This window comes from Akebia trifoliata, chromosome 1 (genome assembly GCF_017979445.1).
Source record: "Akebia trifoliata isolate Shusen 1 chromosome 1, ASM1797944v1, whole genome shotgun sequence".
Taxonomy (NCBI): Eukaryota; Viridiplantae; Streptophyta; class Magnoliopsida; order Ranunculales; family Lardizabalaceae; genus Akebia; species Akebia trifoliata.
In genome coordinates, this window is record NC_141375.1 from 18,578,556 (window position 1) to 18,600,841 (window position 22,286).

The window sequence follows — 22,286 nt, forward strand, 5'->3', positions numbered from 1 at the left end:
GGGTGAGATGACTTTAGTTAGAATTGAAAGGGGGAACAAGGATTCATTCAGTTGCCCCAGATATCCAAAAATAAGAGGCTTTGATGATGATGATGATTATGAAGCTTTAAATTGTAGAAATTAGCATGTGTGATCTCTCTTTAGCCTTTTAGTAGATTATGTACAAAATTCGGATGTTTTGGAGGTTTGTAAAACTATTTCCCTGTAGCCACAGGATCATTTGCAAAATGAAGCATTGACAAATGACGATGTTCTGGGAGATTCAGTACCTTTTGACCAGCAAGCGGCGATGCGGCAATTCTGTTATCATTCACTCAAGTTGGGTGTAGGGGTAGGCATCTGTAGAATGTTTCTTCTATCCTTATTTTTTTCATTGGTGCATTTGTACTATCTTTTGGATCAATCAGATAGAATTCATTGTAGCATATATTCCTCATGGTTTGTCTTTTTGAATTGAATGTTTGGCTGCTTATTTTCTAATATGTATCACGCATGCACCTCTTGTAACCATGCGTCAGTGTCGTTCGGATGGTTGTGTTGAAGAGACAATGAACACCATCCCTTCTGTTGCCAACATTTACGAAATTGCGAATCTGCTTTATTTCAACCAAACAACTCTCTTTCTTTCTCTCTCCAATATGCTTTGTTCCAACCAACCTTTCTCAACCAGATTACACCATCTCTAATATGCTTTGCTTTGTTTGTAAAATGCATAACTTGCAATCTTAAGTTGGCTTGCTGTAGACTGGTACTGTTAGAAGGCTCTTACAAAGATCTTTGATCTTAACCATTCTTACCCATCTATGCTCCCTGTTGCATCATCATTATATTGATATAATAGCCATGTTGATATGATACAACTTTGGCGTTCTTCTAGACTATCTAAGACATTGTATCACATACTTCGTGCTATATGGCTCAAATTTTCAAATGGCTAAATTTATTTTATTTTACCTTTATTTTTATTTTTTTGCTTTGTTATATGGTGAATTTCAATCAGTTGTTCTGGAGTCTTCTCTGTTAGTTCTTTCTATGAGTCTTTAGTGAACTCTGATCTTCAGTTCCCTACCAAGGCAGTTTGGAGTAATAAGGTTCCCTTTAAAGTTGCCTTTTTCATTTGGTGTGCATCTTTGGGTAAGATTCTCACTTTGGACCAATTAACAGTAAGAGGTGTTCGAGGAGCCTTTGTGTGTTTGTTTTGTATGAGGGATGAAGAGTCCGCAGATCACTTGCTCCTTCATTGTGCTTTCTCGTGGCAAATCTGGAGTTTTTTCTTGGGTCTGTTTGGCGGGGAGGGTTGATTCCTGGCCTCAGTTTTGTCCCTCTTTTGAGCATAGCGGGAGTGGGGTGCATCTTTTTTTTTTGTTTTTTGTTTTTTTAATGCAAAGAGGTTGCTTTGGAGGCTTGCTCCATTCACGATTTGTTGGGGGATTTGGAAGAAGCGGAACAGTCGGTGTTTTGAGGGGAAGGGTGCTGATACCCATGCTGTGTGTTTGTCTATCCTTGTCATTTTCTTTTGGTGCAAGGCTTTCCATGAGTTCAGGGTAGTGTTTTTGGATGATTTTTTTTTCTTAGGTCAGATTGGGTTTGTAATATCGATGTTGTTTAGTTGTGCTGTGCCTTTGATTGGTCTTCTCAACCACCCTTTTAATAAATTCTTGTTGCTTATCAGAAAAAAAGAATCAATCCGACTACACCATCTCTAATATGCTTTATTTTGTTTTTAAATTGCCATAACTTGCAATCTTTAGTTGGTTTGCCGTAGCATGGTACTGTTAGAAAGCACTTGCAATTCGCGGGGGGGAGATAATGTAGGTTATCTCCAGACCCTTTGGGATGGGACTAGCTTTGGTGTTCTTCTAGACCATTTAAGACATTGTATCGTATAAGTCATGCTAAGTGTGCTCAAATTTTCAAATGACTGGATTTATTTTGTATTATTTTAATTTTTGGCTTTGGTATGGTGATTCTCATTGCTTGTATTAATATAGTCTAAAACCATTTTCTTTTTCCTTTTTTTTTTTTTTTCAAATAATACGTATGAAATTCCTTTTTAATTCTTGGGTCTCCAGGCCAGAGGAACTACACAATTTCCAGGATCTCATCCGGTTTCTCTCAACAGGTTTAATTTTCTCACATCCTTATTTTCATCACCTGATATAACTAGCTGTTTCAGTTTATTTGATTATTAGTTGAACATCATGAAGGTATGTGTTCTGCAACTCCCTTTCCATCCATGTGTTTTCTTTCGGTTTTGTTGTAGTACTGCAAACGATTTTAATTGACGGGACATTCAGAAAGATTTGGCAAATTTCGGGAATTTTGAGAAAAATCGAAGAAAAATAAAATCTATTTCATACATTGGACATTTTTTCCAACTTTTCAACATCTTTTGGGAAGAAAACACACTATTGAATATTTACACATGAATAGTATAATGTGTTTCTAGAGAATTATGCATGGTAAAAAGTGTGTAACCAATGACACAATCTTAGGCAGCATACGACATGATGGCATGGATAAAAATTGACAACCCTAACATCCAGGCATCAGATTTCATCGAATCCCATATCCAATGACAATAATAATCACCAAATCCCATATATATGTCATCGATGCATCCACAAAAAGTAACAATAGGTCCACAACGTATTCAGGATTTATATTGTTCCAAATATTAAAAGATTGCAATCCGTGTATAATTCGTCTAGTGTTCAAAATCATCAAATTCAATATTATCCTCATTCTTTGACCTTCGAAAGGAGAACAATAGGAGAGAGAGAGAGGTCAGTTTTAAATAACAAGTGGCCAAATTTTGAAAATCTTGTAATTAAATAGTGACTTATTTGGTAAAACGATTAACACACAACTTTTTCAATACATTGTGGAATTTGATGCCTATGTTTTGGAGATTGCAATTTTTACACCGATTGCCAACCCGTCGTATACTTCATCCTTTATCTCGGTTTTGCCATGACAATGTAGTTTAAACGACTTTAAATTTGATGTTAGTGTTGCTTGCTTTAGGAGTAGACTCATGGCCAGGGGCGGAGCCAGGATTTAACTCATGTGGGGGCAATGTAAGAGAGGAAGTTTTTTTGTGAGGGCAACGAAGATTGTAATTTTTTTTTTTGTGGGGGCAACATAACAATGGAAACTGTTTTGTGGGGGCAACTAAGAGTGTAAAACAAATTGGGAGAGCAGTAGTTCATTACTCCAAAGAAGGTTTGAAAATTCTTACGGGGGCAAGTGCCCCCGTTGCCCCCACTCTAAATCCGCCCCTGCTCATGGCCATCAGTGAGCTTATTATTAGCCTTCCCTTTTCTAGAATAGACGTCCTCTTTACACTTTATCTAATTAATAAAAGCTGGATGTACAATTACCACCACTAATCAAAGCGTAAGCTTCACTTCACACACAACCATATAAATATAAAAATTCCTATACAAGTGCAAATTGGGTAATCTAAAACATAACAATAATTCACAATTTCATATTCCAAAGTTAAATATCCAAATCTGAAGTCCAAATTTATCAAATTCAACTTTAAATTGAACTACATATATAATTCCACCCTTCCAACTTTCCAATATTGACCCTTCGAACTACGAAAATAAAAATAAAACAACGGTATAACTACCACTCTAACTAAAAAACATAAAACCATTCTATATAAATTAAATGTTATAATAGGGAAACTTTATAATTGCAAGTATTATCATGTAATAATACTACAAAGAAATAAATATACACATTCCCACAAGGGATATACAATAATCAAAGGATGCCAAAAGAGACGTGCCTCTTGTAAGGCGTAAACTTTTCCACTGCCCATTGGAATAAGGTATACGTCTCTACAGGGAAAAGTTCTTTCATTAAAACCCTGAGGCCTTTCTTGAGAGCCTCGCCTTGAGGTAAGCCTCATGGTGTAAAAGACTTGGAAAACGTTGGTTGTGACTCCTCTTGAAACCCCTGGATTCTCCATTTTTCTAATTTTGCATTTACGTGCTCTTTAATCCTTTGTATTGACACTATGTTATCTACCAACAACATACAACAAGGGATCTCATCTTAAATATGAGCATTCGATTCATCCATAAATGGATTAAAAGTTGATAGTTGCAAACCCTCCTTAACTATTAACTCCTCCCTCTTTTAATAGTTCTCTACTAGTTATGTTCCCACATACATGTCCTTCATAAATCAATGCATATGTTCTTGACTACTTTGGTCTTTCTTATTTCCTCCCTCTTTTAATAGTTCTCTACTAGTTATGTTCCCACATACATGTCCTTCATAAATCAATGCATATGTTCTTGACTACTTTGGTCTTTCTTATTTGCCAATTTATACCTCGAGGAACTTTATGATGCATTTTTCTAGGACAATGATGACATTTTTTCCAATTCTAAACTTCTCCATCAATTGCATAAGCGTGAAGGTAGCCTTGATACTTGATCTCCTTAAAATATATCTGAACTTATTCTGTAATGACGTTGGTTCTTTGTTTTTTCCTTTGCTCCTATACTTTCATAATGTGGCTCATAAATTTGATGTTGGTATATATAAAATATAAAAAATCTATTAAAATTATGAAAATATCTATATATATATAGGGTTTGGATTCATTGTCTCATGAAGAATGACTTATGGAAAAAAACACATGATCCCAACCGTGTAAATATAAAATCCAACAGTTGTGATTTATCCTCGATATTTGTGTTATTTAGATATGTATAAATCCTGACCGTTGGATTTCACGTTTACATAGTTGAGATCATTTGTTTGTTACGAGTCATTCTTCGCGAGTCATTGGAGCCTGACCCATATATCTATATACACAAGTTAACTACATTAGACATTTCTAAGTTTCCAATATATTTTTGAGAAAAAAAGCAGTCACAGAATCCAATGGAGTCTATAGCATATAGGGGATAAGGAAACCTCCTGTTGAGGAAGGTATGAAGGGTGTAAAGGAGAAGTATCAGCAAGCCGTGAACAATTACAAGGGGTTTGGAAAATGGAGGTGGGCTATTGTGTGTGAAGCTTGATCTGAACATTTTGATTGGAACGAGTTGGTGAGGATTTACAAGTACATTCTCAAAGATAAAACCGCCGTTAACAGGAAATTGCTTAGTTGGGGTCCAAAGAAGATGGTTTTTTTTTGCTGAACAACATGGGGGAGGCATCAATCATTAAAAATCTTCAAGAGGTGGCCATAGGGAGGGAGACAATGTTGCTTTGAACTTGGTTCATTGATGTGAACAAATTAGATGAGGGTTGGGTGAAAGCTAGAACTTGGGTCAGAGTTATGGGCATTCCTTTTCATCTTTGGGATGACTAAGCCTTCAAACTGATTGGTGAGCATCTTGGGGGCTTAATGGAGGTGGATAAAAGAATGAGATGGCAGGAAGAACTAGCTTATGCCAGACTCAAGGTTAGATTTCCTCTAGGGAAGATTAAAAGAACACTGCATATGTTCTTGGGAGGTTTCAAATTCAGAGTGGGTATTCTTATCAAAGATTCGTCTTTAGCCTTCCAAGAATCATCAACCTTTGCAATAGGAGAGAAGTTGAGACCTTCAAGCACGACGATAGTGTGTTCATCAACAAAGGAAATTGGAGGAGAAGGTCAATTTGGGGTGGATAAAGCTGGAGTTATTGAACCTGACTTGGTTGTATCAAATCTAGGTGAAGGTGGTATACAACGAAAGCAACCATAAACATTTTTTCAATGTCCTAGGGAGGTCCCTTGGGATATGGTTCTGAATCCTGAGTCTACTCCTGTGATATGTGTGGACCAGTCAATGACAGATAAAGGGCTTGGGCTAGAAAGCCCTTACAAGGCATGCATAGGAGAACCTAGTTGGCAGCAAGATCTCTTGCATAAGAGAAACTCTCATCTAGGGGGTCACGTCTAAGAAGTTTCTTGGATAGCAAACGCAGAGAACAGGGTAGAGCAAGTACCCTTGAGTATGAAGATTGAGAGTACAGTTGGGTTCATTGAAAAATGAGACAAAGATCTTTTGTTGAAAAAAAGGTTAACTTGGCGGAATGTCTTACGGTTGAGGCAAGGGGAGACGATACTCAGCTTAGATACTCAGTTTGTCATTAAGAAGAAGGGTTGAGTTTGATAAAGAAGAAGAAAATGCCTTTATCTGATTTTCTCATCCCGGTCTCAAAGATTTGGGATAGATTGTGATTCGATCTTTGGAAACATCATAGGCAGCTGCTTGTTTAAGGGAGCTTGAGCAACTTGAGTTTGAGAAAGGTTAGCCACAGTTACTATTCTAGAGAAGGTATCTTGAACTCTTCTTTTCCCTTTTCAATCGTCCTCACCCTTTCTTTTAACAAACCTCTGTTGATTTTCTATAAGGATCTTGTTGGGGCTTCTTTCTGCTTGTCATGGAGCTTTTCCATTTTCACTTAGTCTTCTGTTTGTAGGACCCAATCACCTATACCCTTGATCCATTCTCCCCAGATTAGTGATTTCTCTCTAGTTGAGGATAATACGCAGGAGATTAGAAAAGATGTTCCTTGGTCTTCTTCGGCTTTGGTTCCCTTGTCTCAGTTTCCTGATGAGGTGACTGGCTTGAATCAAACACAAGGGTATAATGATGAACATTGGGCTGACAAAGGTCTAGAAGGACCAATCACAGATCCGATGGAGGAAATGTTAGTGCGAATAGAATTGGAAATTGTTGAATGGTTAGTGAGCCAAGCCTTGTGTATGGCGGAGGAATTTGGTATCAAACCAAAGACAGAGGATAAGGATTGTTTTTTAATCTTAAGAGTAGTTATAGGAGATTCGAAGGATAGAGCTCTTCTTGAGGCGGAGTTGCATGAGTTAAGCAAGAATAGTGGAGTGGGTGTTGAGAGATTGGGTCTTGTTGATATGGATAGCCAGGAAATTCAAACTTTCAGGGATGGGCAGTTGAATGAGGTAGTCGTGGTGGCTTCGATAAAATCAGCAAAGAGGCTTTCTAGGTCAATTTTGACCAAGGAGGTGGAATAATTTTGGGGGTGGTTTGTGGTTTAGGTTAGGGTTATTGTTTAGGTTGCTATGTCGATTAAGATTTTGTCTTGGAATGTGAGGTTTGGGGGATAGAATGAAGAGGGCAGCTATGAAGGCTTTTATCATGAGTCGAAGGCCCTTTTTAGTAACTCTTCAAGAATCGAAGCTTTCGGTTTGCGAGGATAAGGTGATTAAGGATCTTTGGAGGGGGAATATTGGTTGAGTAGCTCTTCCAGCTATCGGGACAGCAGGTGGCATTATTTTGATGTGGAATAAATATTTGATTCAAGTGAACGACAAATTAGTTGGGGCTTTTTCTATTTTTGTTCTTTGTAAGTGAACGAGGATTTTGAGTGGATTTTTTCAAGGGTTTACGGTCCAATTAAAAGCAGCGAGAGACATCAAATGTGGGAAGAATTGGAGGATATTGCGGGGTATTGGGATAAGCCTTGGGTTCTGGGAGGGGATTTCAATATCATTAGATTCACCAATGAGAAGAATGGGGGGTCGATCATCAAGAAGGGTATGAGGGATTTCAATGCTTTTTGTTAATAGGTATGATTTAATGGATTTACCTTTGCTCGGTAGAAAGTTTATGTGGTCCAATAATCAAGTTGACCCGAGGATGTCTAGAATAGATAGATTTTTGGTGAGTGGGGATTGGGGGGAGAAATTTCGTAATGTGGTGCATTCGGTAGCTCCTAGTCTTGTCTCTGATCACACTCTTATCGTTCTTGAGGCAAGGCAAACTAGATCTAGTCTGGTCCCCTTCCATTTTGAGAACATGTGGTTAATTAACCCTAATTTTGCAGATCTTGTAAAGGGTTGGTGGAGGGAGGGACCAATGGTGGGTTATCCAAGGATGATATTCAAGAACAAGGAAGAGGTGAGGAGGGTAGAGTTGAGAAAAGGGGAGATACTCAAAGAGATTGAAGTCCTGGACTCTAAGGAGGAGGTGGGGGGGCTAGAGATAGATGAAAGAGTGAGAAGAATTGAGCTTAAGTTAGAAGTTCAAAGAGTGACTTTGATGGAGGAGATAAGTTGGAGACAAAAATCGAGGATCAAGTGGCTAAAGGAGGGTGATAATAACACCAAGTTTTTCCATAAGGTGGTTAACTATCATAGAAAGAATTACCAAATAACCAACTTGATGATCAATGGGAGTTTGGTGGAAGGGGGAAAGGGTATTAGGGAGGGTGTAATGGGATTCTACAAAGAGCTTTATAGGGAGAGAGGGGAAAGGAGACCTTGCCTCGACAATCTCGAATTAAACAAGCTAAATCAAGAAGAAAGGATGTGGTTGGAAATATCGATTGAGGAGGAAGAAGTGAGATTAGTTGTAGTGTCCTTGGGGGAATAAAGCTCCAGGGTCAGATGGTTTTACAATGAAATTCTTCAAACATTGTTGGGATATTGTCTCAAAAGATTTTATGAAGGTAGTTTGGGAGTTACAGGAGAAAGGTTGTATGGATTATGCCCTTAATAGTACTTTTGTGGCTTTAATTCCCAAAAGAGCGGGGGCGGTAAACTTGAGAGATTTTAGACCCATTAGTCTAGTTGGTTCAGTGTACAAAATAATCTCTAAGGTGTTGGCAAACAGACTAAAAGAAGTTTTGAAGAAATTAATTGGTCTGGAACAAGGTGCTTTTATTAGGGGAAGACAAATCTTAGATGGTGTGTTAATAGCTAATGAATGTTTAAACTCTAGGATCAAAAATAAGAAGGTGGGACTGATAGGAAAAATCTATATGCAAAAGGCTTATAATCACGTGAGCTAAGATTTTTTGGAGTATATGTTGAGAAGGACGGGTTTTGGCTCTAAATGGATTGGTTGGATATTGAAGTGTGTAACATCAATTTCTTTTTCTATCTTAGTAAATGGTAGTCCGGCAGGGTATTTCAGGAGCTCTAGGGGTTTGAGACAGGGTGATCCGTTATCCCCTTTTTTTTATATTTCTTATAGTGACAGAAGCCCTGGGGAATTTGTTTAGGAGGGGAGTTGAGATAGGGAGGTTATCAGGTTTTAGAGTGAACTCTAATGGCCCTTTGATTTCGCATTTGCAATTCGCGGATGACACTTTAGTGTTCTTGGATCATTCTAGAGAACAAGTGCGGGCTCTTCAAGTCTTATTATACTGCTTTGAAGCAATTTCAGGCTTACATATCAATTTATAGAAAAACAAGTCGTTTGGGGTGGACGAAGTGTCCAACCTTCTAGCCTTAGTAGTTACTTTGGGATGTTGTAGTGGTATTCTTCCTTCGTCCTATTTGGGTTAGTTAAAACATCTGGGAGGGAGTTATCGAGAAGTTGAGCACTTGGAAGGTGAAATATCTCTCTCCAAAAAAGGCAAGGTCACGTTGATTAAAAGTACTTTAAATATACTTCATTTCCCTGTTCTCGTTGTCAAAATCGGTTGAAGTTAAGATCGAAAGACTCAGGAAGAATTTTTTATGGAATGACAATAATAGTGGTAGAAAGTATCATTTGGTGAATTGGAATATGGTTTGCCCTCTAAAGAAGAATGAAGGCTTGGGGATTAGAGGGCTAAGATTAACTAATAAGGCTTTCTTAGGCAAGTGGCTTTGGAGATTCGGGGAAGAAAGAAATAACCTGTGGAGGAGGGTGATTCATGCTAAATATGGAGAAAAGAGGTTTGGTTGGTATAGTGTGTGGAAAGGTATTTTGTAGGGTGTTGATAGGTTTGATAGGGAGATTAGATTCAAAGTTGAGTTGGGGGACAATGTTAGGTTTTGGGAGGATATTTGGTGCAGTACTTCGTCTCTGGCTACTCAATTTCCATTCTTGTACGTTTGTTTATTGAAAAAGTACAACTCTATGAGACAGTGTTTGATTCGGGACAGTAATACGGATTTTTGGGATCCGGGTTTTAGCAGGAACTTCAATGATTGGGAGTTAACTAAGGTTACATCTCTCCTAGATTTTCTTAATTCGTTTCAATTCAGAGAGAATGAACAAGAAATGAGGGAATGGTTCAAGGCCAAGGGCAAGAGGTTTTCTGTTAAATCCTTTTATAATTGCTTGTTTCCATTATGTGAGGTCTCTTTCTCACCGTCCATCATTTGGTCCGCTCTTATACCACCTTAGGTTTCCTTCTTCTTATGGCTTGTTTCTTTGGGTAGAATCCTTACCTTGGGCAATCTGATCTCTTGGGGGTGGATCACCTTAAACTTTAGTTACCTATGCTCGAAGAATGTGGGGAGTCTGCCAACCACATTCTTATTCATTGTCCCTTCTTGTGTGATATTTAGATGTTCTTTTTATTTTTTTCTAGGTGGTTTGAGATTTTTCTTTTTTGGAGGGTTGGAGATTCAATATCTTCTCTTCTAGAAAGAGGTATCTTTGGACTATCCTTCCTTTAGCCATTGCGTGGGGTCTCTGGAAAGAACTTAACAACAGAGTGTTCCAGAGTAAGGAGAGCTCATCTCATACAGTGATTTTAGAGATTTTGGGGTTACTCTTCATTTGATCGAAGATGAGTAAGGATTTTGAGGGCGCGTGCTTCCAAGATTTTTTTTTTTTTCAATTGGGATACCATTTGTGACTCGTAGCCCCCCTTCGGGTGTGTAACTTTCTTTTCCTTTGTTCTTTCTTTTGTTTTTGGCTTGTTTGTGTTTCTTTTCTTGTTGTTTGGGGGCTATCTCAGCCACCTTTTCTCCTTTCTTTTCAATGGAAAATTTTATATTTATCCAAAAAAAAGAAAAATTAGTATTGAATATCCATGCATGATAACATGTGTCCACACATAATTATACATTTTATATCTATACTCTATATAAAAATAGCCTAGCAGCCACTACTTTTTGTTTTTGTTTTGCGGTCAGCTTACTTACATGTGTACGACTCTAACTCTGTTTTGCATCTAGCTTATCCAACCTAATAAAAGTCCAGGTTACTCACATGTGTTTGAAACCCCATCAGCCGCTACTTGCTACACGCACATGATTTCTCATTATCTCATTAAAAAAATGAGATAATTAGATTGACTAAAATACCCTCATCTTCAACATATATTGTATTCCAAAAATGTTTCCTCCAAAAACTTTGTTTTTTTCCCCTTCTCCGAAACCAGCCAGATCTTCCAGAAAAAACGAATCAATACCCTCATCTTCTAAGTTACCTTGCAATCCTTTCCTCAAAAAAAAAAAATTTCGTAGAAAAATTTGTTTTTTTTTCCCTTTTCCCAAACCATTCACCTATAAGCTCTTCAACAAAAACGAATCATTTATTTACTACTTCAAAAAATGAATAATCTTCCATATTCGTCAAAGTCTATGATAAATTATTTCCAATCTTCAATAATCTTTCAAATTCTTGAAAACCTATAGTAATTATTTTATATCTTATCTAGAGTAGAAAAGATCCTAAATGTTTTTATCTAAGATTCTATCATTATCTCTTCTTGTTTTGGAGAGAATGATTGTTGAAGAAAAGTGGTTTTGAGGAAAGGAGAAAAAACCCAGGGTTTTCTCAATGGGTTGAAGATGAGGGTATTTCCGTATTAGTTAAGGTTTGAAACAAGGTATTTCCTTACAGGGATGCTAAGGTATCAGTGAAGTAGTTGAAACAAACAGATTTCTGGTGGTAAAGGAGGGTTCTATTACAATGTTTGTGGTTGGATTTGTCTTTAAAACTGAAAATATAAAACAAAAGATGAAGATGAAGAGAGAAGAAGAATAAGAGAAAAGAGAGATAGATATAGACCTCTTACTTGGAATTAAACCAAGGAAAAGCAACCTATACCTTGGAAATCATACCTAGAAGGCAATGGATTCACACCACGGAGGTTCTTGTAGGAAAACATGTAATCTTTTTTTATTCCAAAAGCTGCGGTAAATTTACAGCATAAAGTCTTTATATACTAATGAGAAAATCATAAAATAATTAGAAGCCCTAAAATTACAACAACTGTTAGTGGATTGTATGATACCTATGTTGGCTCACATATCACTTAAGTGGATGGTCCACTTAATTATTGAAAGATCAAGGCCTTGGGCCCATAACTTATTTACAGAAAAAATATAAAAATAAGTCCATAAATAAGCCCAACAACTAAAACCTGAAAAATTAATCCAACACATGGAAAATAACCTAAAAACCATTCTAAACCTTACTAATGGCCCTGATGTCCTCGTCAATAACACTCTCTTGACAGATTAGGTTAGAAAAGTAGGGAGAAATAATGAGAAGAAGTGAGAGAAATGGAGTACATGAAAAGAATAAATCCATCTCTCCCAGAATTTATATTTATATTAATGTACATCTGGAATGATGGAAACACCCCTGGGGAATAAAATAGAAGACCGACCAGTAGATGATGATAGTAGAAAGACTATTCTACCCTTGCATCAATTGGCACCTGATATTTACGTTCATGTTTATTACATGTGATAAAACATACTTTATACAAAAAATTTACCCCTAATAGATATGAAGTGCTTTTCTACTCAATGGTTCTCCTTTAGCTTTAACAGTGGTCAAAATTTTCTAATATGGTATTTCATTATGTATTAAACAGGGAAAACTTACAATTGTTAAGGCAACGTTATTACTATGCCACATGGAAAGCAGATGGAACACGATATATGATGCTTATAACTTGCGATGGATGCTACTTGATTGATAGAAATTTTGTGTTCCGAAGAGTCCAAATGCGATTTCCATCGAAACAAACAAATGAGGTCTGAATGAATGTATTTTTCCCTTCAGAAAAGTTTCTGATATTTTGAGGGTCATAAATAGACAATTTTTTTCCTTAAATGGCATCCATGATCTGACTTTGGTTTTATTCTTGTAAGGCTCTAGCTAAAGAGACACACAACTTAACGTTACTTGATGGTGAGATGGTGATTGACACTCTGCCAGATACACGTAAACAGGAGAGAAGATACCTGATCTACGATCTAATAGCGATCAATCAAGTGTCTGTCATAGAGGTTGGACATTCAAAACTGTAATGGTAGTTTCATGCCAAGTGTTACTGTTTATGAGGTTCTACTATTTATGAAATTTACTACTCCTTAAGATGTTTAGATGCTGTAAAATAAGAATAATCATGTTTTAAAAGAACATGCATCACTGAAGCATCGTCTCCATAAGGTGATGTGTAAGGTTCGATTTTTTTAAACAAGTTTTTAAAATTTGCAAAATTGATAGAAAAATTAGTTACTGAATAGACTGCAAAGCATTAAATACAGTAGAAAAGAAGTTGACCTTTTTTAACAATTTACTGTAAAAATTCAGTCATCTAAAAGTAGGATTTTTATGCATTGGCTAATTATTAAATGATGCCAACGAATCGAGGGTGCCAATTTGCTTAGTTGGATAAACTCTCGAGTGTCGATACCACGCCCTGGGTTCAAAACCTGCCTTAACCCACTAATTACTAACCACTAACTCATTTGCTTATCAAAATAAAAAAAATAAAATGATGCCAATAAGCCAAAAAAGGAAAAAAAGAAATTCTTTTAATTATTTGATGGCATTTGTTACTTATTATCCTATCATATTTTCCATTTATTAACTTGAAGTAGATAATGTAAGATGATGTACATTGTTTATGTGGTCTTGTTCCTCAAATGGACGACACAAATATAACAAGGCATATTCTTTGCAAACATAATTACATTAACAATTATGGCTGGTGGATAATGTATTTGAGAGTCCATTAACTTAATCTTGGGAAATTTTACCCATTTTTTGCAAACATGTTACTGATTCTTTATATTCCATCTGCAAATCATCAAATTTTGATGCAGCGGCCCTTTTCTGAAAGGTGGAAATTGCTCGAGAAAGAAGTGATTGAACCTCGGAATCTTGAACGACAGTTTATTCATCAGAGTAGAAATCCTTATTACAGATACGACTTGGAACCATTCAGAGTATGTTGAATGAGAATTATCAGTTTCCTACTACAATCAGTTCCTTTTTCGGCCGTTCTCCATTTTTTTGCCTATGATGTTTATATGCTTTGAATCCCATCAGGTGAGGAGGAAGGACTTTTGGTTGCTAGCTACTGTTTCCAAGCTTCTTAAGGAATTCATTCCAAGACTTTCACATGATGCAGATGGTCTTATTTTTCAGGTACTTGATACAATCTTTTAAATTTTATACTTAATTTTGAAAATTTAAGTAATTGGTCTGTAGGTCATTGTAAAACTTGGTACATTGACCATTGTGACTATCATCTAATGGTATATTGCTTTTTCAGTTTTAAAAAAAGGTAATTCCTCTAATATTTTTGGTCAGTCTTTCTTTCTTTATACATACTATAGTTCACCCGTGCCTACTGCATGAGCATCCTCTTTAAGGTTAATGGAGGTAAAAACAAAAAAATAATATAGTTGGAGGGGTATTAGTAAAAAAATTTGAGGTTAAGGGTGGTAAAAGAGGAAAAATAATAAAGTTGGAAAGGTATTATTAAGAAAGGGGGAGATGATGAAGGGGCGAAAGAGGAAGGCCAGTAAAGTTAAAAGGGTGTAAAACAAGAAAGATGGTAAAACTAGAGGGATATTATTGAAAAAAGAGAGGAGGGAGGAGAGGAAAGACAATAAAGTTGAAGTAGTGAAAAGAAAAAGCAATAAAGCGAGTAGATGGCACCCCACAAAACTGTGGCAAAGTGGGTCCTACAATTGCGTTTTGTTACATATATAAATGTAAGGGGTTTGAACCTAGGACATGAGAACATCTTTACTTATCTAAGTTTTCACTTCAATGCTGTGGTGTTTCTTCTTGGTCTTTGAGCTACAATATTCTGTTATCTGGAGTTGCTATTCATACTAGTGGGGTACTTTAATATGCTTGCATTTAGCATGGGGGAAAAATATCACATTCTCTATTAGGCTGCAAAGTAATGAGCAATGATGATTTTTATTTCGACAGGGTTGGGACGATCCTTACACTCCCCGTACCCATGAAGGTCTCTTAAAGTGGAAGTATCCTGAAATGAACTCAGTCGATTTTCTCTTTGAGGTTAATGCTGTCATCTTTGTTACATTTAACATTTGCTGATATTAGGCATTTTATTTTCTGCAAACTAGATATTCTACTTTATTATGCATGCCTCATGAAAAGTGCTTCATGTTTTGACAGGTCGTAGATGAAAATCGTCCTCTACTTTTTCTTTTTGAGCGTGGAAAAAAGAAGCTAATGGAAGGAAATCAAGTTGTGTTTAAAGGTGAATGCTTACTCTTTTTTTTCCATTCATTATCATCTGCAGTTTCTTATCTGTGCTGCATGGTAACTTTAAGGTGACTTCTTTTCTGTTTCGTTTTATTTCTTCACTGCCCATGTTCTTATTTAATCATCATCTTCCTGTCCTCTACCTCTTCTCTTCCCTTCTGATTTCCACCGTTCGTCATAGAAACACTACATTCAACTTGTGTTCCATTCTCAGCATTGTCCATCGTTGAAGAGTGGTATATAGGATCATGGAAATTCTATCCATTAGTCTCACTTTCTTTAATCTTCCAATCTGTGTGCAATGCCATATCCATTTGGGCCGACATCCTAAGAATGAATTGTGAAATTAATATTTCAGAGGAGCTCAAAATAGGGGGTGGATCTATATAAAAGGATGAAAAGGATGAAGGATCCATATAAAAGGAAGATGGTGAGAATTGAAGAAAGGCAATTGAACAGGAAATGTATCTGTGGTTAATGGAGTACATAACAAACATTAAGGGTTTCTCTAGGGTTGTCCTTACCAAATAGGAATTAAGGGTCCTTCAGTCCTCAAGGTAGTGATTAGAAATATAGCAAGGAGCTTTAGGTAGCTTACCAACATTCAAATAATAAATCGGGAGTATCAGATTTGGTAGAGATTAGAGAAGGAGGTGATGGTAGAGATGCAGGAAGAGCAAGGCCCAAATCGATGGAAGAGAAGAGAGAAGAATGACAACTCTTAGACATCTAAGAGTTCAATCATGGAAGTGGCATCAAAAGGTGGAATAGACCTAGATTTCTAGAGAAACTCAGGGCCTAGCAATTAGTATGTCTGATCATCTAGGGAGTGTGAGTTGCACAAGGAAGAGTTGGAGGGGGTAATCGATCAATTCATTAGCGGTCTAGGCTCTAGCCGAGGGGGTAGTGGTAAAAAGATTTAATAAAATCTTGGAACCCCCATTGTATCATTACAAGAATATAAGCTAAATGGTTATTAAAGCGTTGTGGGTCCCAGGAAAACGTTGGGCGATTTACTTGTTATAGATTATTCTTGGGGGCATATTGTTCATGTGGAACAAAAGCATCACTGTCACGCCCCGAAATCCCAACACGAATCCCTATGATTCATCAGTAAGAATCTCGAGATGTGAGGTAATCAATCACACAACCTGTTAGAACATTCCCAAGTAATAATACTTATGGAAAAAAATATATATATACGCAGCGGAATAAACATTTAACTAACATCTATATGAGAGTCTAGAGTAAGCGGAAACAATTATCAAACAATGATATCATCCAAGTCCTCAGTCTTATAATATATGGAATTACAAAAATTTATAAGACTAACATGTTTCTTATCTACAACCAAAAACCGCTTGGATCCTCTACTAATCCTCAAAGATATGCCTGCAGCAAGATATCAATCTGATCCTCCTCGGGGACCTCCTCAAAAGACTCCTCAAATAACGGCTCCTCAAGAGCTAAATAATCTGAAATGTGAAGGATAGGGTGAGTAACAAAGGAATGTTACTCAGCAGGATGAACGCCGTTCTAACAGCGAGTCATACATGCACGAGTAATCATCAGAACAATTAAATGATACAAGTTTTCATAATGTAACATACGATAAATGTCTAAGCATACTCAGTAAACAGTTATAATAACTTTAATCTATTATTTTCAATCATTTAAAGTAACATATGCATATTTTAAATGAAAACATCTATCAATCATTACAAAATAAGGAAAATATACATAATAAGAACACGGCGGTGTAGTCGATAAGAGAGTAGAGGAATACGTCGATATAACCGCCTCGGCTATGGCAATACGATATTCCAAACTTAACCTCTAATGTGGAATCCCATCGTTATAATCTGATTTTGTGGCCGGTCTAGCATACCACGGTTGGATGACCATTTATCCGGCTCAGACTAGTCGTTGACCAAGAACCCAATACTGGGTTCAACTAACGGTGAGGTCGACCATTTGACGACTACAGACTAAAAGTGATCACTAACTAGCCCAGGAGACCCCTCGCGTTGAAGCCTATCAAGAGGCAATGCATGTGAATCCCGCCTAGCTCTACACTATACAGAGATCGCCTTTACATACAACGTTCCCCAGGAAATAAGTAGGAGAAATCCCCGGATCTCACAAGCTATAATATGCTCTAAAGTATCCCATACTATCGAAGAGCATATGACATCTAGCACTATCCTAGATTGACTCGCCGCTTCCGGTACATAACAACGCGTCACTCTTTATGGGTTTTCTACGAACCTTTGCTGGTAAACAAAATAGTTTATTTTGTATATAATATATCATTTCTTTTAATCGAAAATACAAACAAAGTCTGGTAGTGCCCTCCAGTGACAGTTATCTGTCATTTCCATCCATCAACCATCTCATCCCTCTATCTATCTATCACGTTTTACGTGGCATGACCACTACGTAGAACTGGAGGCACTGTCCTATTAATCAGTTGAGAACATACGTTCTCTCTATCCATCCATCAATTAAATCGATCAATATATCTTTTAATTTCCTACATATCTATCAAAGTAATTTCATCTTTAAAGTAATACGAAATCCCTAAAGAATCAACAAATTCCATTTCGTGATTTTGGTTGAGTTGAAAGACTCGGAAATAAAGATAAAACCATAAGACGTAAAAGCTGAAAATCTGTGAAAATTTGGCTAAGTGTTGAAAAAATGATTTTTCAAAGTCGAAATTTAAAACGGGTTATTTCTTTCTTTTTATTTATTTATTAAATAACTTAAAGTAATACTTAATTGTTTTTAATGAAATAAAGTTAGGAAATGGGTATACATACTATATGGAAGCAACACATAAAAAATTAGAACCAAACTCAACATTCGGATACTTTCCGAATTGTTAATTTTTGTCGAAACTTGACCAAAATCGATCAAAATATTATACCAACTATAAAATGCTTATATTACATCAAATGAACTAAAACCAATCATAAATAAGCATGCAAACATGATTCAAATCGTTCAAATATGTATAAACTTAATGAAACGATCAATTTATCGATGATCGCATGGATTTTCTAGGAAATTATCGCATAACTAGAAGGTAGAAGGGAAGGCAACCTACCTCAAGTTATATTCAACGGTTGAATGGAGTTTAAAATCGCCTCCGGCCAATCTCTAAATTTTTATTCCGACGAAAATCAGATTTCTTTGAGTCCACGCGTAGCCCTCGACAAGAGGAACAACTTTCCTTCTTGCGGCTAAGCTCGAATCGTTCTCGTTTGGCGTAGATCTGAGTTTCAAATATCGAGGGAAAATGGTTAAGATTTTTTTGGGGAGGAGAATAAGAAAAATCTGATTTTTCTAATAGAATTCAGATATTTATATAACTTAAGTTGGGACATACTTGTCATTCTGGGAATTATTTTTCCCGAATGCCGAATTGGGCAAACTTATACTCTATTTCGGGTGATTTTTCGACACGAATCTAAGGGTATGATCAATTTTTTCAAATTACGTCTTTAAAGTGTCATTTACCTGTTGGGAAAGTATTTAATGCGAAACTCCAAGATTTGATAACTTTTTTAATCGACTTCAGATTTAGGCGTGCTTACAGGTTAAAGTATGTTTCTTGATCCTTTTAAATCTATTGGTGAAGTTAATTTTCCTCAAATATTAAAAATTAAGAATCCATACTTTTAAATCAATGCACGGATTTAAAATTCTTTCCTCGAGATACATTTTAAGATTTTCAGGTCATTACAATAACAATATACTTCCTTTCATTGTTCGTTGTGTCCAAGTGTCGAACTACAAATGGAAAAGATGATTTGAGATTTTTTATGGAATGACAAGGAAATAGAAAATTCTATCTCGTTAAGTGGAGTTGACTTCCTAAGAAAAATGGAGGCCTATACATTAGGATGATTGGAGGAATGAACCATGCATTACTAGTGAAGTGATTGTGGAGGTTTGGGGAAGAGAGTTTCCACTTATGGAATGAGATTGTCAAGACTAAATATGGGGTGTAGATCATTTTGGTTGGAAGAGTGGGTTAGTTTCTTCAGCTTAAGAGTGCAGGCTTTGGAAAGGAGTTTGCAAAATTTTTCCATAGTTGCATAGAAGGATTCCGTTTTGGGATGGAAAGGTGTTTAGGGTTAGATTCTAGGAAAACTGTTGGTTTGCAGGTTTGGTACTTAGGTTCGGTTTCAAAATTTATTTTCTTTGGCCCTTCTGCTTTTCAGTTGTTATGTTTTGTGGGTCTGTGGTCTTGTTGTAAGGATATCTTGACCTACGTTGTTTAGCCTTAATAAATTTCATTTATCTTTGCCTATAAAAAAAGAAAAAAAGATTTCATGATTTAGTTTGGAGATCTAGTCACTTGGGATTTTGGGTTAGGAATGAGCTTCAATGATCTGGAAATTCAAGAGGTTGGTAGTCTTGTTGAGTGCATAGCTCAAATCTATATTGACTCTTTAATATTGAACAATTATGGATGGGAAGCACGCAAGAATGAAGTCTGTTCTGTTAAGTCTTTCTACAAGTCATTGAATCGAAAAAATCTTTCTTTTTCTGTCACCATTTGGTGGCCAAAAATTCCTTTTAAGATGTCTTTAAAAAAAAAAAAAAATTCTGTAACCCTTGCAAAAATTATTGCCATGGACATTGTTAAGGAAAGGGGAATAACTTTTGTCAACTTCTTCTTGTGTAAATTATGTGAGGAATCAGTTGACCATTTAATTATTCATTGTTCTCGAGTTAGAGAGGTGTTGAGATCGTTTGTTGTATTGTTATTCCAAATCTCCTAGTGTTTTCTGCCTTCTATTTTAGCTTTTCTTTTTTGAAGTTGTCACCTTGAAGCAAGTCCTCTTAAAAAATGGTCCTTTGGTCGATAACCCCATTTGCCATGTGCTGGGGAATTTGGATGGGAGCGGAACAGTAAGGTTTTTGAAGGGAAAGGGCATTCCTTACACAATCATTTTTGCTGTAATGGGGCTAAATTTTCTCTTTGGCTTCATGGATTTCATGTTTAAATGGGATTTATTATGTTTTGCTTGAGTTTATTGTAATTGTTGTGTCATTTTTTTGCTGCTCTCCTTTCTTTATCTTATCTGCCTTCTATATTTGGGTAGTCCACTTGGCCTTCCCTTTTTTTTTTTTTTCCCTCCTTTTATTTAAGTTTTCATTATTAACTAGCAGAAAAATAAAATATAATAATGCCGAAAAGGTTTTCACTTGTAGCATTATGTTTGGACTACTTGTAGTGGTCCTCAGCCATCATGCACATCAATAGTAACACTATCTTATGTGTTGATGATGACTGCAAGTGACTCTTTTGTCCAAATCTACCACCTAAGTAGTACTCCACCCTAAAAGGAACCTTGAAAGATGTACACATCTTGTGCAACATAATGCTATGAAAAGTGCTGTGATGGTCATAGAACCATACCCTTCTAAGCACTTATGTAGCACCACTCTTGGGCCAGCTGATTTAATCTTTTTCCTCCTAGTTTGTAAGTTTAGGTGGAATATTTGGCATCATCAATGCATTTGATTTCTTGAAAGTAATCATATAATTTTATCCGAAGGCGAAATCTGAGTGATCCGAATCCGAATTTAGTGGGTTTGGACCCTTGATTGCTTTGAAAATTATATTTTTGTGTTTTTCAAAATATATATTTTTCTACTACTTTAATATAACATGAATTCTTACAAAATACAAGAATTATAAATGTAAAATTATAGTATAGCAATTAGAAAAGAAATATAGGCAAAAAACAGAAGTTGAACGGCCTGGAATTTATCCGATCCGAATCAAGTGATGTATCTGGGTCAGATCCGGATCCAGGTTTGGTGAGAACAAAAAGATTCGGATTTGGTTTGATCTAATAGGATTTGAGTCAGACCCAGATCCGTATATAAAATTCAGTCCTGAATATGGATATATTTGGATCCCCAATTTAAGCTCTATCATCTCTTGTCCAACTTCCTTCTATCTGATAACTAACATCACATTGATCTCAAAAATAATGTTTCCCCGCATTGCAGATTCATCAGATCCTTCGTCGTATTCAGGAAAGATTATAGAGTGTTCTTGGGATTCCGAGGAACAGGTTTGGGTATGTATGCGCGTCAGGGTGGACAAGTCAACCCCGAACGATTTCAATACCTACCGAAAGGTCCATCTCATCACTATTTCTTAGTAATATTTAGTTGCATTAAACATGTATACCAAATACATACTAATAAAGCTGCCTAATTAAGAACAGGTGATGCGGAGCATAAAGGATAATATCACGGAAGAGTTCTTGTTGAAAGAGATAGGTGAAATTGTTCGCCTGCCCATGTATGCTGATAGGATAAAGAACGATAGCAAAGCTCACATGCACCACCAACACTCAAATTCAGGGCGACGCAGGTGATGACGTGTCATTGATGCTTACAGAATAGCGTGGTGACACAGATATGCTCTCCCCTGGCTGCTTGGGTCAAAGTCGATGTGATGTGAGGTCACCGAGAATTACTTGGCCTTAAATCAGCTAAATAATGGAGGTGTTACTGATAATTATTGTGTAAATTAGTAAACCACTGATGGCCTTCTCTGTTGTCATAGAATACTGGGTGAGTTGTCTGATCCGGTTGGTGTGCCCATCTTTCTTTCGTTCTTTTCTTATCTGACAGTGTTGTCCAGATCGGAAGAATCAGCGTTGGGGCTCACCTTGTATATTAGCAATTTTCGGTTTGTAGTTATTGCAGAATTAGTTTAAAATTTTAGCAATTTGAATAACCAACCACAGATATGTATGAAATTTCATGATGTAAGTAGTGTAGTGCACTCTGCATTCTTATTCCAATTGGATTGTTACCCTGAAATCCTTCATTCCTCTCATGAAGCGGTATGGAGATTGATTAATTTCTCTCTGTATTTGCGCTACTATTGCCGCGTATGAATGTTTGTGTTTTATTTATTTATAAGGAATCAAATTAATTATAAGTGCGAGGAATTGGTGAATGATAAATCAACCACAGATATTTTTTTTGTTTTTTGAATGTGAGGTTGTGATGGACTCGATGATTTCTGACATGC

The 22,286-nt window shown here is 36.5% G+C and overlaps 1 protein-coding gene across 4 annotated transcripts in view; it reads left to right on the top strand.

Annotated features, from left to right (window-relative positions):
- The window catches only part of LOC147410819 (mRNA capping enzyme family protein), a 34,425-nt gene extending 12,372 nt beyond the window's left edge, over window positions 1–22,053 (top strand). For 3 of the 4 annotated variants that reach the window (XM_086440457.1, XM_086440465.1, XM_086440475.1), the window contains exons 9-18: window positions 209–331; window positions 2,073–2,122; window positions 12,552–12,714; window positions 12,832–12,969; window positions 13,792–13,914; window positions 14,018–14,116; window positions 14,915–15,004; window positions 15,125–15,209; window positions 21,248–21,378; window positions 21,469–22,053. In XM_086440457.1, coding sequence (XP_086296583.1) covers window positions 209–331; window positions 2,073–2,122; window positions 12,552–12,714; window positions 12,832–12,969; window positions 13,792–13,914; window positions 14,018–14,116; window positions 14,915–15,004; window positions 15,125–15,209; window positions 21,248–21,378; window positions 21,469–21,621 — 1,155 coding nt within the window. In that variant the 3' untranslated portion in view covers window positions 21,622–22,053. The remainder of the gene's footprint in view (window positions 1–208; window positions 332–2,072; window positions 2,123–12,551; window positions 12,715–12,831; window positions 12,970–13,791; window positions 13,915–14,017; window positions 14,117–14,914; window positions 15,005–15,124; window positions 15,210–21,247; window positions 21,379–21,468) is intronic. The other variant, XM_086440486.1, reaches the window with a different exon arrangement.
- Window positions 22,054–22,286: the final 233 nt, after the last annotated feature.